This window comes from Solea solea, chromosome 13, assembly GCF_958295425.1.
Source record: "Solea solea chromosome 13, fSolSol10.1, whole genome shotgun sequence".
NCBI classification, from domain to species: Eukaryota; Metazoa; Chordata; class Actinopteri; order Pleuronectiformes; family Soleidae; genus Solea; species Solea solea.
This window is the reverse complement of record NC_081146.1, coordinates 17,529,111-17,554,814: the sequence shown is the minus strand read 5'-3', so window position 1 is coordinate 17,554,814 and position 25,704 is coordinate 17,529,111. Positions and strand designations below refer to the sequence as shown.

Below are 25,704 nucleotides of genomic sequence, written 5' to 3'. Positions count from 1 at the left end.
ATGCCCCGGCGACCATTAAAACGCACAGCAGGCCACATTACAGGCTAAATGGTTCTATAATCTCCGTTAATCTCTAGTTGTAGGGTTCAACGTGCACCAGAGCGTCTTCACCCCTTCACGTCATGACCTACCACCCCTGGTTTTTGCTTTTCATGTAAATATAGTGTGTAATGACACAGTGTCAGCGCACAGATGCTATTATGGCCTTCCTGCCAGGCAGAGGTCATCTTTGCCACCCCGCCCAAAGGAGGGGCCGCCTCACCACCGTGGTTTAAGGCCCTGCTTTCACCCAGACCAAAATGACAGACGTGATTTTATCATTTTGACCAGTGTTTGTGGCGGAGATTGCTGAGAATCATATCTGAAACTTCACGAGGATTTAGCGGATACTTGCTGATTTGTGGAATTGTTTTGAGCGTGGACTTTGTTTTTAGGATTTGGTAAACCATTTTAATTCCAGATAACGACAGGTATCACATTGACAAGGGAATTGAACAAAACAGGAAGAGAGCATTCAACGGAAAGAAGGAAGGAAAAAAATAAAAAATAAATAAAGAATCTGTCATGTTTCAGCTTTGTTGAGCCAATCTGAGGAGACATTTACAAATTAGTATCTTTGAAGGTCCACAGGGTTATAGGCTGTGTGTACTCGGAATAGGGGTCTGGTCAATGTTACCATGAAAAACTACAGTTCAGTTCAATCACAGCCATTCCAAATGTGTTTATTTTCACAGGCCACAATCCAAAATACATGCTGCCAACTGCCTTTATTTAGCAGCAGAGTGCAACTACTTGGGGAAAAAAACATTTCACTTTTCTTGTTCTGCATGTGAAGAAAAATTGTTTACAAAGTGATATTATGGAAGTCTGACCCGAAAACAAGCAAATCGAGTGCAGAGCAGCACACATCTTGACCACCACAATGGTTAGGGAAATACTTCCAAAACATTATAAAGAAATTTCCAAATGTATGAACCCACTTATCCACATGATTTTATCAGAAGATTTTCCAGATGGTTGTGTTGGATTAAAACCACTGGCCGCTCTCTCTCTCTGATGCTCAGGTTTGATCTGAAACTATTTTGTCAAGACACTGATCCTATATTCTCTTCAAAAGACACAGCCAAACAAAAAAAGCCTCTGGTAACTTATTAGTCACACTTTGCAAAACTCTTTCACTTCTCTCCACGGATGGACTGGGTTCTGCACAAATCAAAAGCAAACACCTTAAGGCATGGGGCCATCTGGTTTAGCAGCTTTCTCTTATGTGCTTCCACTGTAAACGTTTCATTAGCTGGGTGATTATTCCTGTCCCCCACAGGCTTAAAGGACCATAAGGCAGCAATATGTACCTTAAACATTGAGGGCAAGGAAGAGCTGTGTTTATAGGTTGCAAATAAAAAAAAAAACTAAAACACTATTGTAGTAATAAATCTTAGGTTAACATGTCACAAAAAGGTTTGTTTTTTTCTTTAAATCAGTCAGCAAATTTGGGCAAAAGTGCAACAAACCAAAGAGTAAAAGGCGCAGAATTTTCAGTGAGTTATGGCAATCTGTCCTAACATGCTGCAGAGATGGGATAAACATTGCAACTCCAGGAAAAAAGAAAAAAAGACAGGAAAGGGAAATGCCTGGGAGTGTACTCAAAGGCTCAAGTCTGACTGAAGAGGACAAAAGAAAGGATTGACATTCATTTATAACACCAAATACTTATAGCACTAATTTTCCCCAACGGTCTTTGGCAACTAAGGGCGAGTTGAGAGGGAAAATCTTAAGGAAATCCACCTGGAAATATCATTAAAGTTGTTTCAACTTTGTACAGCCTAATGCCACTTTTCAATTTGGAGCCTTAAAATTAGGACAGACCGTGGCCATGATGCAATCCAGACAGCAGTGTAGCGGTTCTCGAACGATGGATTACTGGACAACACGTGGGATAGAATGACAGCTTTAACTTGAAGAATGTGGTTGTCAACTGATGCCACCACAGAACCAGACAAATGTGAATAGGGTCTCTCACAGCGACCACGCCACAAGGAATTATCGCCATGTCCAGGCTAATCCTTTGTGTTTCAATTGTGTTTCCAGTCACACAACTATGTTGCACTGCCCGTCCAGGACGAGTACGACAGAAAACATTGGAGCATTTTCCCACTGGAGAGTGATTTTTTATTTCCCCCCTCTTAGGTAATGGTGAAGACCAAAACAGAGCTGCCTGAAAGACACATTTACAATCTGGCACAGGAATATAGTCACTGCATTTAATTTGGCTTCTTTTTATAGTTTTACTCCTAATTTTCCAACGACACTCAAATCCCTTGCACACACATGCTGGAGGAGTGGCTGAGTGGTTTTGAACAATGCCTGCAAATTTTAATGAAGGTGTGGGCAGAAGTACTATTTCTCATAGGCACATTTGATAGTTGCTTGAGTAGTAGTTTAACTAAGACTCTAGATTTCACAGGAACATGTGCAATACAACCATAGAGCTTTATAACAATGACCCTGATTGATTCCATAATACAGTATTCTCTTAATTATGTGTTCTAAAGTTTTGGATTTTCTTTAACCAAAACCAACACTCTTCTAAAAGAGATTTTTAATCTCAATAAGTGTTTTCCTGGTTAAATAAATAGAAACCCAAAATGAATGAGTGAATTAAATGCAAACAAAGGCAATGCAGATTACCATGTTAAATTGTTTATTTGTCTTACAAACCACAGATCTATGCTATTAAAACACTACGGTTAAATTAATGTCAAATTAAACATTCCCGGGCAAACCTGGGCACATTTAATCAAACATAACAGGACAGAAAGGCAGAAAGTAACAAATGCCACCAAAAATTTATTTCACCCAGGGTATCCAACTTTAATTTAGGAGTGAAGCCAATGTAGAGTTTCATAGATTGGATCAGGTCATTTTCCACTGCAACAGAATAGTATTTCATACTCCAGAGGTACTGTAACAGTCTTTTAGCGGGATGACACAGAGGGACATCTGGATAGTGCTTCCTGATTTGATGGTGAAAAAATGTCTTTTCCTGGCTGCTCTCCACTGATTGGATAAATGAAGAGGAAAAGAGGGAGAGCGTGGAGTTCAGGCCCACCAGACGTTGACTCTGGAAAAGGAGAGAGCTTCCTTGAGTTAAAGTGAATACCTTGGCAAGCCGTGGTATATGGCAGGTGGGGAGGAAAAGTGGAGCTGGATGGAGGTGGTGAGGAGGGAGGATGAGTGACGATGTACTGGGTTCAATTTAGTATTTTTTCTTTAGTGGCTTTTTCCCACTTATTTATTGAGGCCAGCATTTTAATTGCTATGACTCAAGTTAATCGTGACAATAAAAGGGGTTTAGGCAATAATCTGGCACCACGACTGTCCAAGAGTCCCAAAGCATTAGTCAACACTTTTGCAACTCATGAAAGACAATAGTCCAACCAACAATGAGAGAGCTGCATGAGTTTACACAACTCAATGGGCCATATATCCATGACTTGTAAAACCTGTTAACACTTGGCGAAAAAACCACGTTTGTGTGGTCTGACGACAAGTCACCACCTTTAAATGCAGATGTGAATACACCCATAACATCTGCTTCACAATCCTTGAAATGCTTGAGCTTCACATCGAGCTGAGGGTTGTGGCTTCAGTAAACATACGTGAAGATGTTGAAGGTTTGTGAGTGATTATGTCAACATTTTGCTGTGTACACCTTTGTCATCTATGACTACTGTCGTAACACAACACTTGATGGGTCAATGCAATAAGCTTCAGTATGTACTGAAACCTCGACAAACTGATAAACAATATATGATTCAACACTTTTGTTATACTTCAATTTCATTTTTTTTTTTTACAATTCATCACATTTATCTCACTCTCTCAAGTCCATTGCATTGACTTCAGGCAGTGTTTAATTGCTGGAGAGTTAATTTCTTTTGCTGAGTTGTTTTTTCCATCTTGAATAAATCCTATAATGATGTTCTTCAACTCTTGCTTTTGGAAAAATGTTACACGACTCCAAAAAATCTAAACCATTACGATATTATGGTTAGTGGACTGTCAGTGTCAATAATTACAACATCACCACAACTTTGTGATTAAATGCTCCAACACGATTTTTGTGAAGTTTTATCCTTCATAAGACTTCATACTGTCATCTTATTTAAGTATATGGACCCATTTTTACAAAGAAACCAATATAAGATTGGGTTATAGACTATTGTCAATTTAAGTGCAATTCATGCACTCATTACCTTATTTCTAACATTGACTGACCTTTACATAACAGATGGTATTTTTTTATATTTTAGAATCCTAGGGAACAACTCATTACATATTATTATTATTATTATTATTATTATTATTAATAATGATAATAATAATAATAATAATAATAATAATAATAATACATATTATTATCATTAGTATTATTATTAATATTATTAAGACCAACTTATTTCTGTACCAAATAGGTATTTTAGTATAAACTACTGCACTTTGGCTTGGTACAGCAGAACAAATCTATTATTGTGCATCTTTGTGATTACATGTCAGCACATGTCTGTAAATACTTGTGATGAGCATAAAGGTTGGATAGCATTTAAGGGAATTGGATTAAAAGACCTCCATAGAATCAGCTCCAAGTGGAAGCTGTCAGAACTTTGTACCTCATGAGGGTTCAGTAGTTGATCATCTTTTTGATTGCATCAAAGCACTTCCACTTGTCTGGGATGTAGAAAGGTTCAAAGATGTGGGGGAATGGTGTGTCGTAACCACAGACTCTACTGATAGGAGCCTCCAAGTTCAGGAAGCACTCCTCCTGTAAAAAAGTAAGAGAAAAACACAATTCAAGGACAATTCTGTGATTATTGGCAGTCCAGTGATCTAACATAATTCATTTATGCAGGGAAGCCATTCAAACATATCCAGACCTTTTGTTTCTGTTGCATATTGGTCGACAGTATGTATGTATGACAGCATGTAGTAATATGACCGTTTGCAGGAATAAAACATCTGTGGTGAAAAAGGTTGTACTCAAGGTCCAGCATCCAAGTTTGTGAAGGGGCCGAGTATAACTCAACCTGAGGAAGACTGTTGAATACCAATGGAAAACATGTTTTGTCAAATTTTGATTTCCAATGTCAGAATTGACCTTTCACACTTAGCCTTCTAACAACTGATTAATGACAATGCATAAAACCAAGAGAGAGGCAGAATTCAAGAAAAACATTTTTTTTTTTTTTTTTTTTTTAAGTTGTTTCTTTGTTTGTTTCCAAGCTGATTTGAGCTTATCTGAAATTACAGGCCTGCACATTCCTCTTTGATAGATTTAGTTTGACAATCTTCCCCAAATTTAAACGATCACGCACACTTGCTTGGCCCAGCAGTTCATTCTTAAGGAATTTGTCCCAAAACTAACATCAGCCTTCTTAGCTACCTAGAACCAACCCTCTCCTTCACAGAACTCAGTATTTTACCTTTTTGCAGCGGAAACCCCAAATTTCCCAAGAGAAAAACAAGTGGATAGATGATATTGACTGGAAAATCAGCGTAGGCGAGTTTTGTAGGTGGTCGACACAACTTGACACCTTGCTTTTATTTCTACTGACATTCAGGATTCTAAAACCAAAGATTACTTATTCAGGCTCATTAAAGAAGGCCAGTGCTCAGGCCATTTTGGCCTGAGAGCAAAACAAGCCATGACTCGTGTCTCTAATTTGTCTTTTGACCTCCTCCCACAGAGACAAAGCAAGATGAAGTTGATCAAAACACTCCAAATAGGACAAACCCCCTGGTGAGTTACAACTTGGATTCAGGGACACAGATTTGCAGTACCCTTAAGTACCCTTTTATGAGATCATACTGCCTTAAGAAAAAAAAAAGTTAAGCAACGATATTTGCATAGCAACATCTGTGCATGTTGCCTGTTTGTGCAATACATCTGGCACAGCGTGACACTTTGACCTGTTTCTTGTGACACTGACAGCATCACAATGTCCGCCATCAATTTATTCACACATTATGAACCAAATAATTTGCTCTTGGTGTTTGGCTGAGCAGGGCTTGTGTGTTTCAGACTACATTATTATTATTATTATTATTATTATTATAATAATAATAATAATAATAATAATATATAACTGCTGGCAGAGTCCAGGGACTCGGAATGTCAGATTTGATGAGTAATACCATGTTTGTGATTTTGGTGTTTAGAGAAAACACAGCAGAAATGAGCAGCTTTGTGTGCGCATGCAGCCGACATGGCACAGTGGGAGCTTTTAAGTTGGGACATCAGGTCCAGGATGCACTACAATACAGATATGAATGACTGGAAAGAAAAGAAATTGGGGTGTATTAAATGCCCAGAAAAATCAACTGTCAATAAAAAAACAATTGCAACACAGAAAAGGTGAAAGATGATTAAAAAAAATCAAAACGCTATTCCTGTGTCCACACATACATTGTCCTAATATCACTTGTGCAGAATGAAGAACACATTTTTTAGTATTAAATTAATAAATTATTAGAGCCGTCGAGATGTTCAGTTGAATCATGAGAAGAAGAAAAAAAACGTACAATTTCAAAGTGTAACAAATTGTCCAAATTAAAAATGTGCAGCATGTAATGTGGGATGTGTTCCTAAATGTTTTTGAAAACTGTGCCAGTACACAGTCATCTCATGTGTTACAATCACTTAGTAACTCAGTAAAGCTAATGAGTGAGGGCCAGTCCAACAGCCATAGGGACCTTTGGTGCCAGTAAGAAAGAAACCCAAAACCTAGAAAGTCCCACCTGATTTGTTGTGTAGGGTTCAACAGTGCTGGCACTGTTAACAGCTAGTAACTGGACACGCTGGCAGTGTGCTCCAGTGGGCAAATGAACGGGGATCAGCTTCATCATCTAGTTCAACAACACTGACTGAACCTTTCAATTCCTTGTTTCCTCCTTCCTCATAAACTTCAGAACAACCAGAGACTCTCAGACACAATGCTCTCCTAGCAGGATCCTGACAACAGCCACTTTACCACTAGTTATGTGGGAGCCTAATTTTTTTTCCTTTTTGCTTAAGCACACCATTTATATGTGCTGACAGATATCCAGAATCTTTGATGCACAGTCCAACTTTGATGTGTATTAATCTTGAATTCTTGACTCTGAAAAGCTTAGTGTTTGATGTGAGCCTTTCAATGTAGTACACTGCAGGCATAATCTGAGTAAGATTCAGATGGTGGATATTTTATCAAAAAACTAAGTCAAACACATGAGCTCACTAACATCATTAATGCTGGCCATACCTTCACCTGGCTCACAAAGGAAAGTGGTGTTTTATTGGGTAAAGTTCAGCCTCATTCACTAGACTTGGGAAATGCAAAGTAAAACAGGAGTGTACTTGAAAAGAATAAGCCTTGAGCAATTTTGGATGCCGATGAGTTGACAGACATGATGTTTTTTCTTGTCACATCTTTAAAAAAAAAAGAAAAAGAAAAAAGAAAAAAAAATTCACAACATTTCCATAAATCTTCTTCTATTAAAACTAGAATGAAACCCTTTCCCCCCCCAGTACTTATTTGACAGCATATGCTGTGAATGAGCATCTGTGCAAGGTATTTATGAAACGGTGCATTTCTGCAGCCAGTGAAGAAGAACTTTCCCTACAAATCATCCAAAGTAATACCACATGGTATCTTGCTTTCTTTTCACTCCAGTGTAAATGACAATGTGATTATCCATGTCAACTTATATTACAACCTAGAAATCTATTCTCTGCCCAACTACTGACAACCAGTCAGACAGTACCAGGGCACATCTGTAATCTCCTCTAAATACATTTACTGGAAAAGGGAGACAAGTACAGTAGTCTGACTGACTGCCTGCCACCACAGCTGGACAGAGGATGGCCGCATAACTCAGATTTCATTCAAATCGATGTTTATTTTTTGAGAAGTGCATCATTATATGCAATGTGCTTCGATGCCAGAATGAAAATATGCGGCATGCAAGTGAAACAAGGATTGTATCCGTGCACTTGTAAAACACTGTATTGGTCTGATACAAATTGAAGCTCACGAGTTCACGAGGAGCACTCATGGCGCTACAAGTGAATAAACTAACATTAGCCACAACAGATTAAGTAGATAATGTGACACTGACTTGAACAGTGAGGGGGATTTAGCTCAGAAAGTGAGAAATGACTCTGCTCAACACCCTGCAGTTATATGAAGGAAAGAAATGGCTAATGAGTAAGTCAGGCTTTAGGCTATGAAGCTACTGATAGGATCAAGCTGCAGCAGTTCAACATTATATAACCTCCATAACCTTCCTCCCCAACATGGTAGTACCTGCATCCAATTCAGAAGTGTTTTAAAGGAAGCCTTCCTGTATAAACACTGCCCTTTGAAGGCAATTTAGTGTATGACCAGATGGACGGAGACATCAGAGTAGGGCTTTCACAGTGGAGCTCGATTCCCAGAAACATTAAACATTCTTTTTCTTTGTCGTTTAGAACAAGTTATCCGTATAAAATGGCTCTAATGACTCTGTAGAACATATATCAGGGCTGTGTGTGGCATAAACATAGAAGTACAAACTATTGTTTTTAATTGTCTCAGTTTTCATTATTTTAGGATGGACGAAACACTTCCTTACTGGGAAATCACAGACAAAAGGAGGGGCCTCCAATAGCTGTTAACTATATTGTAACAATGCAGTTAAAACATAGTAACAATAGTAAAGCCAAACAGCCCATCATCATTTCTGATATTATTTACCAGAAACACTAGTCTGGGAACCTAATTGAGATCGAGTGTAGTTCTCTTTTTATTCACAGTATTTCCCGCAGCCAAGAACATTCGGAGCACGTACAGATATTTATGAGCCAGCTTACAGAGAGTTGTGGGTATTTGGTGCACACTGTCTTTCTCATCAAAGTAGGGGGTTACTTGCTATCTGTAGAGAGAAGAGTCTCTGGGCTTATAGCAGTAACACCTACTGCAAAAGGATTTCAATACAACTGCTTAAAAATGCACATTTCTATGCATCAACACCGTTTTGTGACATCATGCAACTTTATTTTGCTAATTAAAGGTGGGGATGTCTATACTCAATACAATAGACCACACTACAGTACACTTCAAATTAAGACAAATATTTACCTAAACCTTACCCTATGTACAACAATTAAAATTGTGGCAATAAAGGCAACATGTTGAAACATTTGGGTGGACCTAAATTTTTCTTGGTGCAACTAAATGAAAATGCATCAGTGTTACCAAAGCAAAAAGCTTGTCAGGAGCCCTGCATGATTAAGTCATTTAGACTGCAGCCAAAGTCTGACAAAGACAATCCCTACCAAACTCCCCTCTGTTCCTCATACAGCCAACAAAAATAAAAAACATAAATGGGTCTTTCTGGAAAGGCTGGGGGATGACTATCCTCTACAGAAATAATGGACAAAAGGTATTAAAACAATCCTACCAGACATCTGTGACTTACAACCAGTTTAACATTTTTGTCAAGCCACAATTTGGTTAAATTTACTTTGTGTAGAGAAACATGGCAATAATGGCACACATTTTAAGTGTCTCTCTTGGGTTAAATTTGTAGTTTTGTCCTGGTTAATAAAAGGTTTATAAGCTGACAAAGGAGGACTTTAGAGAAGTTAAAATCCAACTTATTTCCTTGCCTCCACTCATCTTGTGCTCAAATGAGTGTCAGGCTAATTAGAAAGACAGGTATGTTCTCTAGTTTGACGATGACACTGTAATAGTCACTCTTGTGCATAATGAGGTATGTGGTTTTAGAAGAAATTGTCGGTTGTTTACTTCCTTCTGGCCACAGGTTTTACTTCCTGAGAGGTGTCACATACAGAAATATGAGGTATTTTAGTCCATTTGCAATTGGCTTTTTAAATGGGTACTATTATGCTTTGCATTTTTTTTTTTTTCTGTTCATATTCCAACTAATGAGGTTAACATATGTAAAAGTAATCTCTTTGAGACAAAAGATCAAATGTCAGACTGCTCTGAATTCAAGGTTCCAGTGGCTTTCTCCACTTTCACGTTGAACTAACATTTCCATTTTTCATATGGTCAAATACTCCAACAAGCAAAGAATATGGTCTTGGTAAATATACATTTTCCCATAACTGTGTACTAAATGTGTTTCTTTTCTGTTTATTCTGTGATAATTGACAGACTCCTAACATCACATTCCAGTTCTTCTTTTAAATACATATATATTTCACAACGCCTGTAAACTCATTCTGCTATCAGGACTGGATTAAACAATGCTTCCAAATCTGTATTTTCAAATCCACTGTGTACATGAAAGAGTATTAAAAACAACTTGTTTTCTTGTGCAGGCTATAGTGGCTGCAGTCAGCTTAAATTCACAGCTTCCAATGGTGACCCAGATTCACGCTGAAGGAAAAACAACAACCACAAACCCCCTCAAACCACTCAAATAGCAAAATCCCCTTCTCTGTTTTCTATTAACTTGCTTGATAAATCACTAACATTTGTATTTTTTTCCCCAAAAATATGGCTAAGCACAAAATTGACAAGACAATGCTCATTTGTCTCAAGTGCTAGTAGCTGGCTGCAAATTGAAAAATTAGAGAAATGGTTCATCCCATTAATTTGACTAAAGAAAAACATTATTAGGAGTTTCCTGTTTACAAATCATCTGCTCATGAGAACCACAAACAGATCTCAGCAGACTTGTGATCAAGAATTGCTGATTTGCTTCAAACTGTAAAGAATTATGAAGACATTAGTTCACTGTCAGACACTCTAAATGGCCATGATTGATTGCTGTGGCTACACTCTCCCCAGAGGGAGGTGTCCTGTTGAGATGATTTATCAGTGAGGTCAAACAATGAAACCCAACAGTTACAAGCGTAATGCAACCACTGGAGCCAGTTTGCATCTGGTTAACAACACTTAATCATTTGAAGGAAAATTTGTTAAAAAGGTTGATCCAGTTGTCGCACAAAACAATGTCAGGGTGGTTGCCCATGAGCTGAAGCACAGTAGAAGTTGATGGATAAAGCAAGAAAATGACTGTAGAATTTGAAGTAGCTCTGCAAACAAAACCAAATCTACATTCTTGAAGTGGCCTTTAACCCAGTAGAGATGCTTAACAGAGTAGTTCACACTCGACGTAAGAAGAATAGGACTAAACTATAGCAGCTTTGTTGGAAATAAAAATCCCCCTGATCTTTGTGAAAGTCTGATATGCAGCGACTAAAAGAGGAGCACAGGAGCTTCAATGTCTTTTCTTATTTCTACAATTTATTTAATGTTGGATAAAGTTGCTGAGCTGGGTCTGGACTTGAATATTTCAGTATACAAGGTACATTTATTAAGTGTATTATTGTATTCAACTATGTGACACTAGGCCTAAGGGTCAAGAGTATCCATCTTATGGCGCATTTCCACCGGCATCTCCACTACAAAAAAGTACCTACTTAATGTGGGCAGAGTCATCACTGCACGGCTGAGTGAAACTGCGGTGACTTCGTTTTATATGACACACACCCACCCACCCACACACACACACACACACAAAGTGACTAGTGAATTTACACCACACTTCTGTAGTTGTTGGAGATAACCCACATTTTTAGGATTGTTAAGTAAGTAATTTATCTACAATTTGGCACTGTTCGGCTTGATTTCTGTCCACACGTCTCCGGAGTACAGCCTCCTACTCCACAGACTACAGCGGCAGCGGTCTGTGGCTCGCGATCAGCGGCACTGTCCCTAAATACACCACTCCACTTTAAAAGACTCCTGTTAAATATAGAGGTTTCCCTGGTAGTTATTGGAGATTAACCCACGTAAAGTAGTTTTAAGTGATCTACAGTTTGGCGCTGTTCGGCTTGATTTGTGTGGGAGGTCTCTTCCTGTGACGGGACTCAGCGGCCGGCAGTCTGACCAATCATCGCATAGTACCTGCTTTTAAGCACGCTTGGTACCTCGCCTGAGCAGGTACTAAAAATAGTACCTGGTACCAGGTACTAGGCTAGTGGAAACGCGACTTAAACCGTGCCGTGCCGAGGCGAGTAGAGCCGGTGGAAATGCGCCATTAGTAATTGCTCACAATGGATGAGTTAAACCAGATGAAAACTATGAGCAATTTATGAGCAAATCAAATACTTACTCATACACAGTGCAACATACTACTAAAAATAATTATTGGATAATATTCCGCTGTGTTGACTAGCAGTTCTGCTTGAAATGCCCATCCTTGATTTAAGTCCTTACCGACAGGCGGAGAGACAAATATCTGAGCACAAGAAAATAAGGAGAGGACTGATGGATTCATCCACAATAAGGAGGAATCAGCACAACATATGCACACAGCGCTGTGTGACTTTTGAGGAGGCGGGTATGAAAGGGGAGAGATGTCATTGTTGACAGAAATTGCTCAGTGAGACAAGAGTGGAATTCTCTGTGCAAAGCCGCACCAGGAGAAAACACCCCATTAAAGATAATTATCTCACCACGCAAAAACAGATGTAATCAGGATGAAAGAAGGGGAGTTTTCATTTAGTAATTGATTACACACTTGACACAGAATTTGCCCTCCATTGTCTCTGACATGCCATGATTACAATATCTAGGTCTTTTCTACTGCCATCATCAAGTAGTATTTCATACACCTTTTACGGGATGTTAACCTACAGGACTATTAACAGAGTTTAATAAACCTGATACTCAGAATTATCTCCGGGCATTATTTTGATGTTTATGTAGAAAAAAATTGTTTAATGCAATATGAAGTGATTTGTTTTTTACTTGTATGATTTGAGGTTTTCAACAAATAATGAATTATCATTATTTTATAATTTTTTGAACTACAACTACCAGAATGCTTCGGCAAATGGAACAAAAAAGTGTAACGTTGCCGTACAGTCAGTGAATTAGCTGTTGGCTCCATGCTGGGGCCGGCTTTTAAGCATACATTTGTTTTAACCATATTTAGACCATGGAAAGTCATGCCAAATTTTATTCAAATTTTGCTGAAAGTTTATATTGTATTAACCATGCATGTACAGATAAAATCCACTGGATCAATTTTGATACCAAAGAAAACATCCAAACACAACAATAATGAGGCAATATCTTGAGTCTCCCTTTTTTTCCAAGTGAGACCAGGACATCTGGAAATCATAGCAAATCAGCTACACAGTATTTGTATTATGTCTCATGTGATATGAACTGACAGAGGAGTGGGATTGAAGACTGAAATTACATCAGTGTCACATATATCAAGAATTGTCCGCATTTAAAATAACAATCCCTCCTAAAACAGACTAAATGTGGTAAGTATTTTATCTATAAGAAGAATAAAATTACACATTGCTGGTGGTGTATAACTTGTGAATTGCTAATGCCTTACAAAAGAATGAACAGTAATCCAAGTAGTATCTATTTAACCTCACTGTGACTGAGAAATGTATAATACACATGTAGAGTGTAATCAGTGATTGCATTATTGCAAATTTTTCTTGGAAATCACCACTTTGCCACCAACATCTAAGACCCAATGTCCTAACCTTTACAAAGATGTCACAGGGAGCAGCTACTTTGGCTATATTGCGAAGTGGAGCTTTTATTGACAAGACCACTGCAACCTATTAAGACCAGTACCTTTGAAGACCACTGCGTACCCTCTGGGAACTGCAGGGCCCAATAAAATCTCAAATAGAGTATGTTTTCAAACACAGATGGCACACACTCACCTGTACTGTGGAGCTGATTTCAGCAGCAAAGCCTCCGGTCAGTGGAGCCTCATGACTAATGAGCAAACGCCCAGTTTTTACCACCGACTGAAAAAGAAAACATAAAAGATGATAAGACAAGGCTTAACCATTTGACCCTTTGAAGTTTCAAACAAGCAGTGAGGGTGATGATGGGTAATGTTAGCATAATCATGTAAATGTTATTTGCTTAAATACCTATAAAATTCGGAAATTAAAACAGTAAATGCCATTTCCAAATTGTTTTCCATATCTGTCAAGGGAAAGTTACTGACTAGACGTGCTATTGGCGAGTATGTATGAGGCCAGATGATGGGTGTTACCAAGCAAGACTGTTTCAAAAACTGCCTGCTGTGGAATGCTATATCTGCTTACTACTTGGCTGCATGGGTGTCAAAAAGTGTTGCCCTATTAGACGTACGTGTGTGCATGTGTATAATGGATATGGACAACACTATAAGCTGGAGGGCTGACTTAGGCTGGTACCAAAGGCCAACTGGACAATCATGGACATTAGAGTTTTCCAGCTCCTAGGCATTTGCAATTTGGTTTTTTGCAACCTGACATTATTGCAGAAGGATGACTCTGCTCCACCCGTTATCTACCACAGCGTAAAACCAATACTATACTATAATCTCATTCAGTTGCCACTGGTCCAGACCAAAGCTATGTCTGTTCTTTGCTTCCTCAGCAAACCTTTTACACTTCTCAACCACGTTATTTTACATCTATTCCTTTCCATTAAAGATCCCATAGCCCGGAAGTGCCAATTAACGCTTCATTTTTTGTGTCTGGCACGGTGGATGCTCTGCATCTCAGCAGCTACAACAAGAGTAGTTCTTCTTCTTCTGCGGTTGAATGTACGCAACCGGATGTGCCCAGACTAGTGCCGCACCAGGAGGCGCTACGGTGGTGAGAGGAGTGGTGAGGATTTCTGGTGACGACATCAAATTACCGAAGCGCCGATCCGCTTCGCGGAGCCCAGGAAAACAATACAACACTATTTTCTCAGCAGTGGCTGAACTGTTTGTTCTGAAACTTTTGGGTTTCATAAACGAGGTAATGACGCAGATACACACACAAACGCAGCGTTAATTGGAGCTTCCAGTCTATGTGGCCTTTAACATAAAAACGACTTCATGTTTGTAAGTACACCTCCATACCTCAAATATAAGTGAGATAGGACCATGCTATGGCCGCTTTAAAAAAATATCTGAGTGATGAAACTTGACTCCCATCATTATCAATTATGACCCTCATGCAAGTTATCTCCATTATTTTGAGAGATTTAAAAACATTTGTCCAGATTTAAAATAAATGAATCAAGAATTGTTAGTGAAATCACTTGTGTGCCACTTTTTCACCAATTAATTTATTTAAACATCACATGACTCTCTCCGAAAGCCGCAAACCAAACAGCCATCTGCACTTGAAAAATGAGCCTCACATGTCCATATGGCACTGTAAATTAGACCTGACATTTTCCCTTAATGGTACCACATGGTATCAAACACAGGAGAATTATGGGGCTTCATCCTGACGCTTAACAGGCAAATATTTACATTGCTGAGGTCCAGGGTTTGGCTGTGAAGCACTAAATAACTGTGGCTAACTGTAACACTATTGCCTACTTGTGCCGTGGGCTAAATAAGAAACAGATCAAATTAATACATTTTGATTTAGAAACAGTGTTGTATTCAGGTGAGCATTTTAGCGCCATCAGAAATAATATCAACCGATACTAAGATGCCTGCAAATGCACATGATTGAACCATTCACAAACACTGGTTTGAACACTGGTCTAAATAAAGTTAAATATTAGGAACTAACTCCATGCTGTGTCTTTCTTTGTAGAGCTCAAAATAGGTTCAATTATTGGCAAACAAACCCAACAAAAAAACCTTCTACAATTCTCTCTCTGCAACCCGTGTATAGCAGGGGGAAACTGTCAGAGAAATACAGCCAGGGAGTTGGTAACGAAGGTCACTTACTTTAATCAGCCACTTAAATCAATTATTGCAGACCATGCACCATGTCTTTGGCAATAAAGTAGGTGATTGTGTATGTGATATTACCGTTTTTAACGTATGGCAGGGCGCTAGATAGAGATGACACTATGGTCTGCTGTTGTGGCGCAGACATCATTACATGGACATATTTAACAGTGTGGAGAGTATCCACAGATAAGAGCAACAAAAGATCTTTGACCAGTTGGGGTGACCGAGTTTAGTGTGCAAAATTCACTGATTATATGACACTATCTTCAGGAATGTGGAAGTTAATAATACTGGAAGACAGTAACAACAGTTGGCAATCTGCACAGTGAGGAGGAATCAAGCGAGGGGTTGAGAGTGGGGCCATGTCTTGATATGACATGTTGCTGTTAAGTTCGCCTTTGAGCTATGACTCATCCAGGTCCTGCGAATAAACAGAGCTGCTGAGCCATCTTCTACCCCGCCCTGATAGTGAACCCATTTCTCATTTTACATGCACACTCCACACACACAAACACACCATTAAGAGTGTGTTAAAGTCCAATTTACTCTATGACACCAGCATTGGCCTGGTCTCCCTGTTGATCATCTCCCTGAAGGAAGATTTGTCATTGCCGCATCAGGAGTGCATTCTTCGGATTCTTTTGACATGGAAAGGGGCCCGACTCTGTTTTAACAATATTGTAGGATACAATTTCAGACTTTGTGGCTCGGGAAAACTCATGACCCACTTAATAGTCCAAATCCATGCTGTGTTAACACAAGTGAAAGTGACTGGCAAAGTGTCCACAAACTGGCATTAGCTAAAGTGAGCAAGCTATTCCAGAATCAAAGCTTAATGCCAACACATAATATGAAAATATGGTCAAAAAAATGGCACAATGTAGTAATGTCTGGAAGAGCAAAGGCACTGAGTACACTGGTACGGTAGGTCATGCATTTCATGACTAAGTGAAGTTCCAAGGACATCGTGAATACCTACCTGACCTATTGCAAAGCAAATATTTCTGTCCCATAACTCATGCGAGTTAAAAAGTAACTTCATGTCCCCCATTTTTCCTTTCACCCCAACCAGCCAAGGCACATGGCTGCACATCTGAGTGGTTCTGCCAGAGATTTCTTTCTATGACGTGTTTTTTTTTACTTTTCACTGACGCCAAGCACTTGCTCATTGTCTGAACGGCTTTCTCTTCTCTCTATATAATAGTGTAATAGGATTTCTGCCTCATTATATAAAGTGCATTGAGATAATATGTGTGTTGTGATTTGGCACTATACAAATAAATCCTGAATTGAATTTCAGTTACTGGCATTGATTATGCAATGAGATGCATGCTTGGTACATCCAATATAAATGAGGAGGCAAAGTGTGCTGTATCTGCAGCCTAAGAGAAATGCTATTTATGCTAAGCTCACAAACTTCTGTACATGAGCCCCAACGTTTCAAGAGACATGAGACACTCACATGTTGTTTTTACATCTCTAACAGAGGACTGCGACAGCACAGTAACTTACACATAGTAATTGTGGTTGGGGCCTTTAACCCAGTTGCTTCCGGTTGCTGGATAGGATTTCATGAGACAGAAACATACACTCTGATCATGTGGTTTGACCCTTTTTCGCTAAAGTCACTCGTCCTCTTATTTACCCATGACAGCCACCTCTCATGTTGGTAAAACTGGGTCTCAAAACAGGGGTAAAGTAACTACTTTTAAGGCTGTGGTCGAGCTACAGGAAGTGCACTGGACAATGCAGGAAGATGATGGCTTAGCTGCATCCAAGAGAATAATTCACATGCATTGATTAAGCACAAGATAGTTAAACATGTCATAAATCTTCCCATACAATTTAAGCTGGGCAGGGGGATACTGTTAAATGGGTGTATTACCAAGTAACTTGTTTCCTTTGAATCATAGAGAATCTTCTTCCTTAAATAAAAAGCTGGGAGAAAATAGCTACACATGAACGCTGATTAGATTGTGACAGTGGAAAATTAGAGTCAATCTAAAGACACCAGTGGCAAAAATGTTGGTTGAGGACAGTGGATAGGTCTGAGTGTGAGACTGAAATTGTCCTAAATGTGGGTTGTTAAAAAGATCCTGTTCCGTTTAGTCAGGGCTGTTCTTAAGACTAACCAAAGTAAAATATATTTTTACTGGAAAACAATGGAGGTATGGTAATGAGAGATGAAAAGTGAACAAAGAAAAGGGTGAGGAGAAAGTGATGTAGTTGTGATGTGGCAAAAAAATCCAGTGAATGACTGAATGTGTGCTGTTAAAATCTAAAAATTCTACTGTGTTTGAATTATATTTAGTGATCTTTCAACATCAATTTTCCATGTTTCCAAACAATGTCTTGCTTTTGAGAAAAGCATACAATCTCCAAGTAAGTCACACTATAAATTAGTCAACTTGTCCATTGCTACTTAAAAATTCCCAGACAGAAATTACATGACAAAACAAGGACACATACCCGCAGCTGTGCTTCATTTAAGTGCCAGCTAAGACACTGTGGCATCACCTCAATAGCAGCAGTTTTGTTTCAGCAGAAGGCGGACAGTTGCCAACACTAGGCTGGGTAAATAAATGTATGAGGTGTGACTCGTCTGACTTTATGAATATTTGCTACCATATTTTACTTGGCTAGAGTGCACACTAACATTAGATTTTGCCCTTTTCCTATTTTGTGGAAAAGTTTATGGTCAATTACTGTACTGTATTTATAAGGCCAGCATCTCACTTTCTGTCAGATGGTAGCTTGATACATCCTGCTCCCTGCCACAGCTCTGGCTCCGAGTCAAAAAAGAAAGACTCCCGCCTGGTGGCAGTTGGGCTTGGCAACAGCTCTGGTGGCTGCAGCTTTACTACTCATTGTGCTGCCGGACTGTCATTAGATACTGGAGTCATTCCGCTGGTTGCGGGGGAAATGTCATGTTTACGGCCTTTCCCATACACACCCAAACCTAATGAGCAGCGTTGAGTCTGTCCTCCTACATTCACTCCATACTCACGACTTCTTCACTCCGTCTCCTCCTACACAAGGCTCCTTAAGTCAATCTTTCTTCAACACTGTGGTCAGTCTTGCTCTCGGTTCCAGCACTCCCTTCTACTACCTCAAAACTAAATGGCTGTCGGCCAATGACCTGGCATAGCCTCAAGAGGCTAAGGTCAGAGCTGTCAATCTCCCATGTCATATATACTCACTCACACACAAAGCCAGAGGGGGCCCATAACAGTGCACATGCACCGCAGCCACATATGCATGTGTATATAGTTTGTGACAGCATGTGTGGGTGAGTATTTGCACAGATCTTTTCATACACTGCCTAGTCAGCATTGATTGATTTGCAAATAATGACAGCAAGTTACTTTCACCTCCCACTGTTGTGGTATTTATTTAAGGTTTCATCTCAATTAAGAGGTGATATACATCACTGCACAATTTAAAGTCGTTAGCAATGTTATAATGACCATACAGCCGTAGCCGTGGGTAAGATACATTGTCTAAGATAATATCGTGATTGTTGTTTTAAAGATATGCAAATTGACCTGACTGTCAACACATGACCACTAGTGGGCTTACGTGATCACATGACCTCTCGTTAGCATCCTCCCTGCCACACAGGTTAGCCGTGTTTAGTTAAATAATAGGGAGAAAACATGGACATCGGCCTCCACAAGTCTTAGTCTTTGAAATAGTTTTATTATTATTCTCTTGCATGTATGGTTAACAACTGACCTTACATTTAATGCTTACTTTTAAAGAAAATAAGAGTTGTTTTCCTGAAACATTGTGTCCATTTATATAACTATGCAAGGATTGTTAAAGGATGTCGACTAATAACCGCCAACTGTCTATCGAATACTGATATATTTTTGACCATTTCACCCACCCCTGCCATATAATATAATTATTTCTCAACTGCTGTATTAAAACTAATCCAGAATGTAGTTTTAAAATAAAATTTTCAAAAGAAAACTGGAGTGGATCCATAATTAATGTGTGTGGTAAAAACCTGTGTTTATCTGACATTTGATGTACTATTGTTTCTATTTCATGTCAAAAATCATCTAAAGGGTCTCTATTCGCCAGGTTTGTACAAGACATGCTTATAAGTTTAACTCATTGACAGCTTGCTAAATATAAGACCAACTTTCAGTCACATCATTCTAATCCAAATGCCAATGAAGACAGAATTTGACAAACAAAAAAAAAAAAAACAAAGCTGGTGGTGCCCTGGGACTTGTACTATACGTGTATTAAAAAAAAAAAAATAGATCCATAAAATAAGCTGCAAATATAACACAAATATAGCATATGTGGTTATGACAGAACACTGACTCATTTTTAAAAGGACAGTGTACAATGAGGATCAGAGGGAATTAAAAAAAAAAAAGAGTCCATACTTGGAGCTAAACCGGGATGTGGGACTTGTGCAGGATCATATAATGTCCTTTTTTAAAGTTTTCAAAACACATGAGAGAGTTTTTCCAGAAGAAGCTGCCAGCATTTATTTGTTGGATCTGTATTATGCCACTAAAATGAGACAGAATTATTTAAAAATAGTGGTGATGACAAAAACAAAATGTGCTGTGCTTGTCCTGTATGAATACAGACATACACAGAGTCTGTGAGGGACTCCATGTCTTCCCATATAATATGTCTCTCCTTTCCTCAGGCCGTCCATCAAAACGTGACAGGAAGAGAAAGTTTAGTTCTGTGCCGCCACTGAGGAGACATTCTTGCCACTGGACCCGCTGGCTATGCTCCCTCCCTTTGACCCTGTAATTGCCTGGCCACCACAGGGTCTTAACTCATGCAACACCATGTGATCTCTGTGACAAATGAGAGTCAGGATGAGGCTTGACTACTAGCTCGGGCCTTTAAAGTGGCACTATGCGATTAGCGGGGAGGAGTGAGTGCTTGGTGAACTGGAGAAAGAAATGGGGTGGGAGGAAACACAAACACTCACTCTTTTGGTGCCATGGAATCATTCATTCTCTCTCTCTTTCTCTCTCTCTCGCACACAACAGAGGGAGTGCAAGTGAGAAGTAGAGAGGAAGAGAGAGAAGGATAAAAGAGGAGAAAGTCAGCTCGGTGCAGGGCGGAGGGCCAAGCCTTCCTCTGGAGGAGCCAGGACGCCACAGGAGACCTCAAGCAGAAATAACTCCAAACACCCCATAAAGACCCATTAAAACCAATTCAACTCAATTACTCCCTGACACACACACACACACACACACACTTTCTCTATCCCTCCACCTTGAATCCACACAGTTACTCAGACTGTGTGTGTACACACACATGGTTACTACCGCACACACTCAGTCTAATGACAGGTCTTTGAGAATATCCAGTAAGTAGCTGTATATACACCAGCAGACATCCAAGCAGTAAAAATAAAGCAATGGCTTTTATAGGCTGTATAAATTGAGTATAATATAACAAAGACATTGTTTCTATTGATGTAACATTGCAACTACTTGTCGAAAGGATTTCTACTCAGAAGGGTAACCAGTCTAAACTGAAATGATGTACTATTGAAGTAAATTGACTGCTGTTATTGAAGTGGAATGTAAAATCAACACAGTGTCAGTCACTTCTTATCTGGATAGACCATGCAACTTTATCACTACCACTGAGAGGCACACTATAAGGAGTGGGCAGAAAAATGTACAGTGGCAAAATAAAGTCATAGCCCCACAATAAAACAATCAAAAGTTGATCTGTACTAAGGTTAATTGTATATTTGACTTTTTCTTTTTAACTATTGGTCAAGAGTAAGAGTAGTTTGGAAAGGTTATTGTAATGCTTTCTCTTTCTACTGAAAACATGATTCTGGGTAAAACTGTAGTCAATTTGCTTCGCTTGAGGGAACAGAAATAACTTATTGGCAGTCCAGTGGGAAAAATCATAGTGGAATGAAAATGTTACGATGAAAACATCCTTTTTCGAAATGTGAACTAGAGCTGAAACGATTAATCGATGAATCGATTATTAATCGATTACTAAATTAATCGACAACTATTTTGATAATCGAATAATCGGTTTGAAGCCTTTTTTCATGGTTAAAACAAGATTTCGGATTGTTTAAGCTTCTTAAATGTGAATATTTTCTCGTAAAAGTTAATCAAAACAAGACAATTGAGAACATAATTTCCAGGTTTGACGAACACCGATCCACATTTTTTAAGGTTTTCTGATATTCTGAACACCAAATGATTAATTGATTAATCGAGAAGATAATCGACAGATTAATCAATTATGAAAATAATTGTTAGTTGCAGCTCTAATGTGAACTTTACACTTCATATACATCTATATAACATAGCGCAAGTTCTCATCTGAGAACATTGCTTGCTTATCATATTCAAATGTACAAGTCAAAATGTAACAGTAATTACAAAGATGAAAGAAATGCTTCAAGCCCACATTATTATAACAGAACACAATAATGAAAATTTCATTGGCGGACACAAAGATAAGGATGCAAAGTCCAAAGCAAGTACTGCTAAAACACCAGTGGCCCGTTTTAACAGCACAGCAACATGTCAAATTTCATTAAATCACCTACAAATCACCATAAGATACAAAACAACACAAGGAAGCTATGAAGACAAAAAAACCTAACATAAACCACCTGCTGCTGCACTTCACAAAAACACCACAGGAAACATATTTAATGTTTCCCAGTACTTATGATGTTCCGACAGCAGCAGGAGACTGTCACAGAGGCAACCGTGTCTGGCACCAGATAACACCGGGTAAATGAAGAGAAATAATCTATGATCGATGTCGTCCGTCTTTATCAAGCATGGGAATAACTTGTTTAGTTTGAAATAAGTCAATGAGAGAATCATACAGTCAATATCATTTACCAAAGTACTTTTAGGATATATTTTCATTTGCCTATAGTACATACAAACACATTATAAACGATACATCATTCACTAAAAAGAAGAAATTATTACAGCCATGGTATTTAGTCTTTATATCACCGAGTTCCAACAAGGGTTACAGTGACAAGTTAACAATGCCAGAGTTCTTAGCTGTGGCTTTGGGCCATCAGCCCTCGTTTTATTCCATTTTGATTCAAGTACACTTTATCTGACTTACAAAATACATAAATTAAAAACAATTCAATTCAATTTTTCTTTCACTTTGGCATCGGCAATAAAAACATGAGTTACAGCTAATTCGTCCTGTCAAAAGGTGGTCAAAACCCAAAATCAGATGCAGCCAATGATAATCAAGTTAAGGAGAGTCAGATGCAGTTACTGGAAAGTCATTGAAAAACACGACAATTAAGAATTTACAACATCTGTTAACAATCCCTAATCATGTTTAAAATTAACTTTCAAAACATTGAAAGAAAACTACATATTATTCAATAGATATTTTTTATAGCTGGAATTAAAATAAAAGAACTGGAATTAAAATAAAAATTGGTTTAGTTTTAGTTAATGTAACTGACAGAAAACATGTAGAAACCCACATGTTGAATTTGAGCAGACTTTCTTTTTTAAATGTCTCTTGGTTCTAATAAGCTCAAATGCTCTACCTTTTCCACTCAGTGCTGCTATCATCTGACCTTGATGATCTCAAACACCCACTCCTTTGGCCAAGGCTCCTCTGTCCTCTCCAGTGGAAATTTGATGGCATAGCCCTTAATAGTCCAATGTCCAAGTACAACCAGTCCAATGGTTTATTTTAGTGCTGTTATTATCTTATACCAAAGATCTAATGATCACTGCATGAGACAAAACAAACACAGAAAAGGTGATTTCTATGCCTTATTTGATTTTTGTGACAGTTACTGTAGAAATTAATCTAATGTTTGCTGTGCCAAGACAACCTGGGGTGAGTGATACTTTACACTGATCTGTGATGGTGACTGGTTAGTCCCGCTCAAGTAGAATTTCAGTCAGGTAGAAGTAGCAGAACAGAATAACCAAAGCCAAACTTCATTAAGTGTATTTTATGTTGATTTTACAAACAGATTTAAAGTCCATACTGGACCATACTCCACCCGGAGGAATTTGAGAAATCTCCAGTGCCTAGTTGTGGAATGTTAGCAGGAGCCACTGCCAGGAGCAAGAATGGAAAAAAAGTTAGTAGTGGGGAGGCACGAGTGTGGGGATTGGAGCGGACACAGGGGAAATTTATATGTCTTACTGGTAGACCACAAATATTGTGATACACACTTCTTATCTACATAAATCAACCATGCTGTAAACTGAAGGATTTATTCGTTTACAATGCTGCATTCAGCCAACTTCACCAGCAACACTGGATGAGAGAGAAAGAGGAGCTGGATCGATCACTGACAAAGGACCATGAGTAATTTTCCGCTGATACAACTACCAAAAAGACTGCTGAAGTATGACAGAGAGTTGACACATGTATTGGCCAAAAGCATGTATAACCCCCTCTTACCCCCTGATTCCAGTCTTTATTTGGCTCTCTCCGGCCCCACATGTTTTCTTTCTTTCCTTCCTTCATAGCGTCCTACTGGTTCGGTCTACAGAGTTCCGTGTTAACACTGTAATTACAGACGTGGGCTTCAATAATAAGAATGAGAGGAGTGGGGCCCAAACCTCTGTCCACTTTCTTTCTCTGCCATGTTCTTTTACTTTGATTGTTTCCAGTATGTGTGACAGCAGGCCAAATACATTAGAAGTGCTGTGCCAGTATGTGCAAGGGACGACATACTGGCTGAGACCTGTAGGCTGAAAAGAAAAAAACATCCTGGCCCCACTCCAGCCCACATATTTAGATAAAGGCGGAGATGATTGTCAAATCTGGACACATGTCATAAAACCAAGGGCTGCAAGACACTCAATAGATCTAGACGTGAATACAAAATAACAAAAAAAATTGCAATAATGACAGTAAATTAAATAATCTATAATTTCAGAGGGAATGAGGGGTGATTTAAGAAAGTTGTGTTTCAGATCAGAAAAAGCTAGTGTCCCCCTCTTATGTGTCAAATACTACTGGTACTATTTGGGCAATATTTCCTGTGGCCTTGCTCTTATATACACTAATAATGATCCAAGTCTAAAATGCAGTAGAAACAAGTCCTTGTTGAAAAGGTGGTCAGTCATTGCTGCCGTACATCATTATAATGACATGATCAAGGCTTTTCTTGGTAACTGAAGGACAGGTAATCATTTCTGCATTAAGTTCCTCAGTTACCTTCCATAGAAACACACAGGAGGTGCGGAGACAAGGTCAGGGGAATACACTACGATTTAAAAGTGATGGTGTCTGCTGCTTCAAATTATATTCTGAGGCGTTCCCAAGATAGACTCTGTAGATCTGGTGGCAAAGCAAGATGAACAACAAACAGTGAACAATTTTAAGGGTGGGTTTAAGCATCATCGGAGTAGTGACAACTTAAACAAAAACTGCTGTGCTTTGCTGACATGGTACAGGCACATGATGATCAAGTAAGTGTGCTCTAAACCAGCATTTGCCAACAGACTTGCTTCAACAAATTTCCAAATGATCTGCTCAAAAACCTGGCTTTGTTGGACGGACTCTACAGTTGTAGATGAGGCACAGGGATAATGAGGCTGCAGATTTCTTTGGTGGTGGAATAGGAAAAGTGTCTAGCCATTGTAAAATATAAATTTGTCCCTTTTCTTTGGCTTCTCAATTATATCATGAAAATAAGTATATTATATTGGATATTTTCCACTGACCACCTGAAGGAGAGGTTAACCAGCTGACATCATTGTCATCATCATCTCATCATCATTAACTTAAAGGCAATGTTTATTATGGAGTTATTTAAACTGATGCTGCCAGATGTGGCAGAACAAGCCTGTGACGAAATTGGGGAGATGAAAATTCCCTTGGCAGACTCTTGCCATAAGAAAAACTGATCATGAAACTGAAAACTCACTTGGGCACAATATTTCTGAAACTGAAACATTT

At 38.8% G+C, this 25,704-nt stretch overlaps 1 protein-coding gene across 1 annotated transcript in view; it reads right to left on the bottom strand.

The window, feature by feature from the left end:
* Positions 1-2,680: 2,680 nt before the first annotated feature.
* Positions 2,681-25,704, bottom strand: part of bckdhb (branched chain keto acid dehydrogenase E1 subunit beta) — a 45,230-nt gene continuing 22,206 nt past the window's right edge. The window contains exons 9-11 of the mRNA XM_058646981.1: positions 13,751-13,837; positions 4,671-4,822; positions 2,681-3,121 (exon numbers count right to left, since the gene is read on the bottom strand). Of these exons, the coding sequence (XP_058502964.1) occupies positions 4,682-4,822; positions 13,751-13,837 (228 nt within the window). The 3' untranslated portion in view covers positions 2,681-3,121; positions 4,671-4,681. The remainder of the gene's footprint in view (positions 3,122-4,670; positions 4,823-13,750; positions 13,838-25,704) is intronic.